General features: G+C 41.4%; 1 protein-coding gene across 1 annotated transcript in view; it reads right to left on the minus strand.

Annotated features, from left to right (window-relative positions):
* Positions 1 to 8,479, minus strand: part of LOC128707880 (atrial natriuretic peptide receptor 2) — a 32,906-nt gene extending 24,427 nt beyond the window's left edge. Inside the window, exons 1-3 of the mRNA XM_053802837.1 lie at positions 7,882 to 8,479; positions 3,540 to 3,938; positions 158 to 184 (exon numbers count right to left, since the gene is read on the minus strand). Of these exons, the coding sequence (XP_053658812.1) occupies positions 158 to 184; positions 3,540 to 3,938; positions 7,882 to 8,479 (1,024 nt within the window). The remainder of the gene's footprint in view (positions 1 to 157; positions 185 to 3,539; positions 3,939 to 7,881) is intronic.
* Between the last annotated feature and the right edge of the window lie 2,135 nt (positions 8,480 to 10,614).

The following is a 10,614-nucleotide window of genomic DNA, read 5'->3' on the forward strand; positions in this document are numbered from 1 at the left end:
AAGGAGAGTAAAATAGTGCGTTTATTTTACATTAACAATTTACGATTAACTTAAGCAAATGTAGAAGTACGTAGAACTAACAAATTAATATGAAATGGTGTAAAAACGTGCTACGTATATGAACTATGAGCGAAAGATACAAGAATAAGGCACGCACCTACCAAATTCCGACGATACAAATGAACTGCATGGAAGCGTGAGTGATGAAATGAGAGAAAAGCAGAAAAACAACCATGTTAATGCGAGTTAGAGGATTAGTAGAGGCTAAGCATTGCAGAAAGAAAACCAAAACAACACTGCGATTAAATTGTAATAAAATTTTATGAACAATTGTCCAAGCGGAAGAATGTGAGAAAAGAATCCTTTATGTGTTTAAATGAGGGCGATATTGTTAATAGAACAATCAGGTAGGAGTAAGGAATCGAGCGGTAGGGAGTGGTTGCCACTATCATTTTAAAAATGTGATCACCATTTCTCGATTCTGGTTCATTGAACTATCATAGCACATTTCAGCTGAAAGCTGACCGTGACGGAATGTCACACCCATAAAGAAAGCATTGCTTCGTGTATGGAAATTTAATTCCCACCCACTGTATTGTATGGCTTGCATTCAGGAAACAATGAGCTACGGATCCTGGCAGTGCCATAAACCGCAGACAAATCATCGTTAATCCATAAATCATTGAACGTGTTTCACCATTCGATACCGGAATGGTGGACGGTTCGAAATGATATCAAGCGCATGAGCGATTGTTCCCCCTCTGGGGGGAAATTCATAATTTGTACACGCTTCAAGGGGCCGCAGCAGGATACTTTCCATCGGCTGCCGTTCCTTCTTCTGCTGGTAGGCTTTTCCGCCAAGAACCACTTGCATACTGCTGATGCTGGCCGAATGGGTCGCATGACTTTGGCGGTGATGACTTTGCAAATAAAATCATTTTCACCCTTTCAGCATTCTGTGATTGAGTGGAACACTTCGATTGTGATGCAAATGTGAAAGCTTTGCCTTTTGAATGTCGTTTGAGTTCCTTTTTTGTCTAGCGAGTTTCAAGTTCGTGTTGGTTGACCAAGGCACAACCAACGTGTTACCATACGGAAAGCGATCAAGCCTATCGTACCCTTTTTCGACGTACAGAAACCTATCGATGCTGACCCTTCATGATCAATTCAAAACTATTGACAAAGTCATAAGGCGTAAAGGACGGATCTGAACCCGATAGGGCACACATACAAATTTTGAAAAAGAACTCATGCGTATTATATGATTTCTACCGCAGGTACTTGATGGTGTACTGGTTGGATAGCTTTTAAGGTTTATGAATGTTATTTCTCAAGCGTTAAGTGTATCTCCGTTCCTAGTGCAACTTCCTAGACATATGCTGAAGAGGGTGATATTCGATGGAGCATTCTATTTACATTTATCTGCTGTAAAGAGTACTGCAAGCATGTATATACTAAAATAGGATTAAACATAAATGACGAAAAGAGGTACTAAGATGCAAGAATCAATAGCTATAATTATATTAATTAAGTGACCCATACAAGAAGAAAAGGACTAAGTTGAATATACTTGTCAAGTCTGTATTGAATCTCAGTAAACGGTAAATTGGAGAGATTTTGCTGTATGGAGACGTAATTTGAGGTGTCAACATCAACAACAACAACATGTTCCTCATGTTACCATGGTAACCAAAAACAACTTCTGGCTGTTTTCGCGGCTGACAAATCCAATTTATGGCTGTTTTCAGCGTATAAATTCTTCACACCAGTCAATAATAACAACTTTTCGCAAATTTCTACGAATTCCCAAATCGGATTTGGAAGCAGAAATTTCTTCTGTCACAAATCGCTGTTCAATTAACACAAAACCTTCTCTCTTTTGCTCTCCAAAGGAGGTTTTATAAACCTTAGAAAGTATTTAACTTGAGTCACTAACACAATTGCAACTTATCAAGGAACAATCATTATAGTAGGATATCAGTACACCAAAAGAGTCACTTCCAAAACGTTTAAAATTTTTACAGAGAGAGTCTTTTACATGTTTGTTCCTAGTAGAGAAACACTAACGATCATATAAATATTTTAAAAGTATTATAGTTGTTGATAATTACGATCGAGGATACATTTAAAATTTTCTGTTTAGATGTTTGATGAAGAAAAATAACATAAATTTTATTAAAACATGGTACAAACAGCAAAAACTTTTAATCAGCCGATTCACATCAAATCTTGGCTGAGCCAGGCCAGGCGGTAAGGCTACGTAAACTAAACCTCGTAAAAGGCTATAGCATCAGTCAATTAAATAAACAAAGCTCTTAGAATCATTTAGTGTATCGATTTTTCCCTTCCTCTGGATAGATATGTATGAATTCGTGAAATTCCAGCTTAAATTCATGTACTTTGGCTTAAGCCACCTCAGATGTGTTCTATCAAACTATCAATTAGCAACAGTACAGCGTCATATTTTGAACAGCTCGTACTGTACAACCTATTCTCGCTTAAATGATTCTACGGTTGCCCGGTCTTATTGGTCGAGACCAATACTCAATCTCATTAATTTCAACCGAATGGGGCAACCGTACAGGGTGGAAACGGTCGTCGACTAAACACCCTCTCGTGGGCAGGCTACAGTTTCAATATCGATCACCAATGTTTGGCGGGTTGGCACGTTTTTGGCAGCAAAGCACCTTGAAATCCATAACTCAATACCGTCAACGACTGCGTGTGTGTGTGTATGTGTGTGTATGAAATTGAGATAAAAATACGTTACTGAATACTTGAACGAATAAAAAAGAGGATAAAAAACGAACCCCTCCGTGAGTGGTGTGGCCAGTCGCTTATGCAGATCTGTTTTTAGTGATTGCAGTTCGTTTTTTTTGTTGCTTTGGATGAAATGCACGTTTAAATCGTAGTTTTGCATACCTGTTCGAGCGTTGTTTGAACATATAGAGAATGATTTTCGAATGAAATCTTCGTTAGCTTCAAGGTAGAATAGACCCACATGGAAGGTTTATCGTGTAAATGGAGTTTAATTTAAAAAAAGGACATGATTGCATAATTGTGATACCATTTAAAAATATTTTCTCAAAATAACATAAAAATAGCTCGTTCAACGCTCATATTTACTGCTGAACGGAATGTGTGAACCGTTCAGCAGCAAACATGAGCAATGCACGAACCGGTTGCATTTCATGATGCAATAAAATTAAACGAATCGTCCTTGGAAGAACCCTTTCCGCAGAGTATCATGACTGGCGTTCCCTTGAAAGATGCTGGAGGCAAGGTTGAAAGGATGATGAAAGTGCTGCAAGGTCAACGGGTGGGTGCTAAAATGCAAAAATAGCGCTCCATCCGACAAGGAACAAAGGACGTGCTACGAAAGGGAGTGGATGGATTGATACAAATAAACGATAAATATACACATGCATTTTACTATGTAATTCACTCTCACTCTCTCACTGGCTTTACCCTCCCTCTTCCCCTCCAAATCACCGCATCCAGACCGGCGGGTGGTCAAGATTCGTCGGAGAGATACTTACTTCTGGCGCGCTTCTCAATCTGCCGCAGCAATCGAAGGTAATCAGCATACTTGGCTGTCTCCTCGTCGAAGGTCCAGGACGATGTTTCGTTGCCACCGATCGCACGATTAATGGAGGTAATCGCCATCGAGCAGTCGGTAAACCCGCGGCCAGACTTCTCATCCCACTCGTGGTACAGGTACGCCTGGATCGTCCAGTTGTAGTGTCGATGAATTTCGCGCATCATCAGCCCGAACGCATGGTAGTTGCCCATCATGCGCGTTAGCGTCTTATAGTGAGGAGCTTTCAGCGAGAACGCCTCGGTCAGCCCACCGGACGTTATCAGTGGAATTTCCCAGACGGAGCTGTAGCGGGCGATCGGTGCTATCACGTAATCACAAATCGGACCAAAAAACACGTCTGCGAGATGCGTTGATCAAAGAGAAGGCATTCAGTAGATGTTGTTGAGATTTTCGAAGAGTATTCTCAATTTTAATACACTGCCAGAAACACGCGTCATAGGAATCAAATCGAACATAACGACTGTAAGACAATCAAACATAAATTTAAGCTAAAGCCAAATCCCTTTTCATTAAAAACATCGAATGTCCGGTATAAGAAGAATGTGTGAAAGGACACATAGTTTTTATTTTAATATTGAACGGTTTTCCACGATCATGAAGGTTGTCTACTAGCGCAACGCATTAAACCAACCATCGTTGTAAAAACAGTTTTTTTTCGGTTGGTCATAATTAACCGTGAAACGTGGTATAATGATCATACAAAGGACATAAATAGCGAAAACATATACAATTTATGCCGCTGAAGCCTTTGAGCCGAGAATAGATCGTCGAAAGGATTTTTTCTTGATGATAAAACTCCATGGCGGCAGTTCATTGCGACGGAGGCACAAGTGCAACAATAAACAGAACCCCCATCGGACTTGTAAAATGGAAAGCACAACAACGAAGGACACTTGGAATCCCACGGGATCTCGTACGCTTATTACCGTGAGCCCATCCAGAGATGGCGGCCGGACATTGCTTAAGAAAGTACGGAATTTATGTGACGACTGTTGCGCTAGTTGAGGTAATTTATTTCAATGATACTTTGCTGCGTACCGCAAACCGTTGTTCTTCTGCTTCTTGCTTGATGAATAAAGAGAATGCTCCATGTTACCGTCGGTTAAGGAAGTACATGGTACGTGAAAGTGAGGAGAAAGTACGACATTTAACCGTACTACAACAAAATGAAGGCACAATAGCATAGGAGATGATTTCCTGCCCAGTCCAAACTTGCCCTCTTCTCGAGCGCCATTTGTAAAAAAATGGTATTTTATTTTCAAAAGGACACTCATTGCGTGCCTTTAATTTACTGCCTTATTTGCCCGCTGCCATTCCACGCACAGATAGGAGTGACTTAACGCGCTGGTGGCAATGTGTGTCTGCACTGCAGATTAACACAGGAAATCGAGTAGTGCAGAGCAACAATCTGTATTTACCCCGCTGAATCGTACGGCACAAAACAACGAGTGCTTGGTTTTTGGTTCCTGCGCTGCTATTCTTCTTCTGCCGTGAGCGAAAGGCAGAAAAAGGATCACCGTTAATGTACAAAAAGACCAAAAGCTTACAAAAAAAAAGAGCAACTGTCATATGCATCCTTTTAACCGATACCACCTGCACTACTCGCGCTATTCTGTCCTGCTGCAGTACAAAAGAACTAGCGTAATGATTGGCAAAAGGTACGTGAAACATTACCAGGTTTCGGTCAGCTTCTTATCTTGATCTGGATGTATACAAAATTGTGTGGGAAGATGGTGAAAGTAAGCAGGTTATATAATTGTGACCGGAAATGGTACTGAAAGCAACATAGAGCGAAACCACTTATCTTGTCTGTGTGTACTTTTCCTGCAACTGTACAGAGAATGTCATGTTCTGTAACTTCACATCATTGGATTTTATGAAATTTTACAACTCGGTAAATTTAGTGAAAGGAGAATAAATAAAGGGAAATCGATCCGATAAATTTGCTCCCATTTTTGTAGGTTTCATCATACAGAATGTCGCCCGAAGTGCCAAAATAGACCAAAAGTTCCATAATTTTACAGACCTGAGCAATTTTAACAGAGCTATTGTAATGCTTTTTATCGAGTAATTCCCACTCAATAGAAAGTTTTTTCCAAAATTAAATTAAACTTTGTTATAAACGTAACTGAATGCAACTTCAGAGGCTGGATAATGCTGATTTTTATGTAAATGTTGAAGAACATCCCCGATAAGCAACAAGAAAAATGTGCACAAAAAAGAAAACCCACTTGATCCAACCTGGGCGACATGGTGGCCTTTCGCAACTTAACCTTCCGGCCGCTCTGTCACCTTTCACTTTCGCCACTATCAAGCCGGGACACGCAAACGATGGTGGTAGTCCGGAGCATAGCACCAAACGGCAGCAGCATGTGCACGACCTGTTGCGTCCGTTTTGAGAACCGTTTTTCTTTCCTTTGACCCGACGGGCTGGGAATGTGATGTTGCTTTTATTTTAGCTTCTTATTTTTACATGCTACTACTGCCCGCACCCGTACTACCTTTCGCATGAATGTTTGGGGCGCATCCAATAGCGTCGTTGTTTTGGGTCAGTCTGCGCAACAGCTGAGCACGGTGTGCTATGTGTCCGTTTCGCGAGGACAAGGGCACACCAATCGTAGGTGTGTACGTGTCGCAAGATTGCGCTTCCGAATACGAAAATAAACGATCTTCTGGCATGGATTTTACTAGCGACCGGTGGACCTGGATGGAACACAAACGTAACGAAGGGAATCCGTGAAAGTGTTCCGAATGTTTCGAAGGGAATCAACACCATTCCGTTATGAAAATACAAGTCTGTTTGCTTCAAAGGGCACCGTTGGGTAAGATTAGATGTCGTGTCTTTCAAGGTGCAATTAACCATGGGTTTTGCAAGACAAGGTGTCACGCCAATGCCGCCATGAGAGTTTAAAGAGAACAAGTGGAATAAATATTTACTTTACAAAAATAAATCCGTTAGTAAGGTTGTAAAATTTCAGCAAAAAAAAAAATCTATTCTATCAATTTCCCATCTCAGTGTCTAATGGATTGTTTTTTTTCTCGGGGTTCTACAAAATTGTAGAAAGTGCCGCCATCAATGCTGTTGGAACAATATTTTTCCACACGCTCAAACATTGAACCTAATAAATCAATTTGCCTTGAAATATTAAATACCAGGCCAGATTGATTGATTCACCTTCTCCAGAAGCTATTTGTCAAAATGTAGTTTAGGAGCGCTGCCTGCTGACAAATCGTCGCCCGGAGCGATTTTTGTTTTGGTGCGTCCTCCCTTCAGTAACTGCGTCGTACATCGCCAACCCCACGTCTTCAAATACTGTGCAGCAAAACAGGCTTCGTAGGCTTATTGGGTTGATCCGTCAAAATGTTCAGTATCATTAGTACAGGGAAACATATCTCCCAGCCAAGCCGCAACGATCTGTCAAGTGAACGATCGTTTGATTTATTGCAAATCAATTGTCAAACTCTGCTCAATGAATTGTACCCCGAGGTGGATTAGTTCGGCTTCGTTTCAAACGATATAGCCACTGTTGCGATGGTTAATGGTTTTGATTGGGCTTCTGTGGATATCGTGCTTAAAAACATTGCCACTCGCAATCGCCAAAAAAAACAGCTGAGAAGAGGAATAAATTCATCAAGGTCGGTATGGATATTGATTTGCTAATTTTAGAACAATACTACTTTCAAATTATGTTTCACCTAGTGAACCTATTTCAAAAACTGATACCCGCTTATTACGTTCATTGCTATTTGTTATTTTAATGCTGGACCTAAACGATACAGCAACCGGTTTGTTCGTTTATTAGGAGTCGGCGCTGAGGAAGTTGTTTAACTAATGCTATGTCCTCTTAATTCGTGTCGACTGTCAGTACGCGTACCCTGATATCGTTGTGGGATATCGACTGGGTCGGAGACATTGCTTTAGGAATGATTGATGGTGTATTGTGTTACTGTTACGGCACTAGTTTTACCACTTAAACTAACCATAGTGAGCATAAAGATTGCTTTAGGCATGCCCTTCTAATTAGTGTCCTATTGTAGGCAGTCTATGCCATACGAGGTTTAATTTAGGCAAGACAAACCTCACAAACAAGTGACTCTTGAGTCATTCGTCGAAAGTATCCTTAGCAATGAGAGAGATTTTTAGAGAGCGTTTTACAAACGATTCGATTTGATTCCTGGTTCGCATTTTCTTTTTGGCAGCGTTTCTTGACAAACCCCTCAACATGTTACACCTGGGGGAAATGGGTGTAGAATAATCTGCAGAAAACGGTTTTCATCACCTGGTTTACGCGTGAGAAAGATATCGAATGCTCCGAGCGCGCCGAACGTGGAGGAACACTGCGTATCGCGATGGTCGATTTCGATGCGAAGGTTCTGCAGCAAGCCACCGGGTGCTGTCACTTTCCGCGTAGCCATCTCGATCACCGGCAGTACCGTGGACAGGATACGAACATCCCGCCGCTTGCTCGGTTGTTCCGGCAGCAGTATAGCGAACTTCACGAAGTTTCCTCGCGTATCATCACTAGGCCCGGTATGACCCGCTTTTACGCTGGTGTTCGCATTGATCTGTTCGCATCCGTGCGCTACTTGCGATGGACGATTGGCAAAGTTTGCATACCATGGGTTTGTCGCTTGGACAGCCGGCATCGGTGGAAGCGTTAACGGGCCCTTGCTATCGTTCAAACTATTACTAGGGTTATCGATGCGTTGATGCCGACTGCTGCTCGTTGGCACCAGCGTAGAGGGCGAACTGTCGATCGATCCATATGCCAGCGATGTCCTTTCGAGTCCTGGGATGGAAGTAGCGAGTACGAATAGCAATATCATCACCCAACACCGCACCGCAGCACGCCTTAAATCGTTCACTCTGGCAGACATGCTTGTGCGGTGATGATACGATTGATTGGCTGATTATGTTTTGCACCACTCGGTTACACGATTACATCAACCCAACACTACATCACTGTAAAATTTACCACCAGATACACACACGCACACATCACTATGGACATTTTTCTCCTTTTTACACCATCCATCCAGTATCGCAAGCAAACACGCCACAGTGACACATTGCACACAATTATCATACCGCATTACAATTCACATCGATTTGTCAATCCCCCATACTGTGGATTAATACGTTTACTGTTTTCCTTGCGGTACGATCACCTTAACCGGTTGCGATTGAACCCTTCACTCACACTACGGGCGCTTGTATACTAAGTGCGTCTATATCGTACGCTTCACTGCTTCACCACACGATACAGCACAAGTCAGCCCTTTCGAACATTCGTCGCTGGATGCTTTGATTTCGGCGCTTGTCATCAACAACCGAGCTGCTCTGCTGCCCGCTGCCACTGCTGTGGGATGGGGCAGAAATAATACGATTATGGAAAAGTGTTTCGCTATGCCGATGCGCACCGAAACAGACTATCGAATTTTACGATCGTTACGGTTCGATGAGATTTTCGGCGCTGTTTGGGGTTTTGTTTAAATCGTCCACTTTTCGGATCCGAAAATATCGCCGCATGGTTGTCGACGGAAGCGAACTTTGACGATGCGAACAGTAAATCAACTGTCAAAAACACGTATCAATGGTTCTATCGCTTAATGGTGAGTGAATTGGGAAATAATGAAGCCAACCTTCTCCAACTAACGGTGTAGTATTTCATGGTCCTTTCAGTTAATTGCCCAGATAGTTGCTCGGTGTATCACAACGGTGTTCGAGTTCGTATTTGTTAGAATGTGTGGTACCTTCTGGTGGTTGTTTGCTTTTTTTTCATAATCAATAATCATTTTCATAATAACATTTCATAATCCATCGGGTATGATCATATGTGGTAGAATATTATGATACAGTTCCTTCAGTGCTACTAGCAGGCATTACGCTAGATGTAGTAAAACAATAGTTTTGAACATTACTATTAGCTCTCGTTAGGTTCAAACATCAGTTTCCTTTCTTAGTTTTTAGTAATTTTAAGTAGTACTGCACAGTGCGGATGATTTCCAGCGTAAAATGAGTCTCGAAACTGGCTAATGATCAAATTATGCAATGGCTACTATAACACATAAACGATGCCATAATAATTTGAAAGTGGGAAGAATTAGCTATTTACAACACTTTAAATATCGTTATATTTATCAAGATGGATTCAATCGAACGAAGGTTGATGTATTATTCAAGGAAAAGGATTAAAATTGAGCTAAAAGCAACTCAGCATGAACATAAACATCACGAGAGATAACAAACTAACGCTACGACAACGCTCATCAATAGATATGCCTGGCAGGGATGAGATGAGCTTCTTTCTATCGTAGCATCAACACCTTCCATTTCGCTCTAGCAGCTTCCGTACAAGACTCCTGGCCAATCATATGACGCGGGATGAAAATTATTGCGTAACCCATTTGACTGATTGCCTTACCGGCCATAGTGATGGGAGGTCAGCATTGTACTGCTTTATCGTTAAACTTTATCCAACAAAAAAAAAAAAAGAAACCGGCGTGCGAACCACTCATTTGCAAACGACAGTTGCTTAATTGAAACCGTTCGCTAACGATAGCCCACGTTCCACCTTCTACTTCGTATCTCCCTTTGCCACACATATACATTTCGCGGTGGTCGCCAATGTTTGCGGTTATGTATGTTTTTTTTCGTTTTATTTTTGATTTTGCTTTCCTCTCCGGTTTTTTGGCTTTTGATCACTCACCGCACATGGTTGAAGATTTAAATGCTTTCGATTACTTAATACGTAAATCATGACGATTTGCATGCCACGCTAGACATGCAGCTATTGGGTGTTTATTTACGTGCGATTGTTCCAGCAACGATTCTAGCCACGTAATACACAATGGAAAGTAGTAAAATGCCAATACAGTACTAAAGAATTTATCCATTGTCCATCAGAGTTTAAAACAATGCCAAAGCCCTTAAGGAAGAATGATGAGGAAAGTATGCTTAATTATGCGGCATTTTTAATTAATGTGCGTTCAATTTGGCGACAGGAATTAAG

This window comes from Anopheles marshallii, chromosome 2 (assembly GCF_943734725.1).
Source record: "Anopheles marshallii chromosome 2, idAnoMarsDA_429_01, whole genome shotgun sequence".
Lineage (NCBI taxonomy): Eukaryota > Metazoa > Arthropoda > Insecta > Diptera > Culicidae > Anopheles > Anopheles marshallii.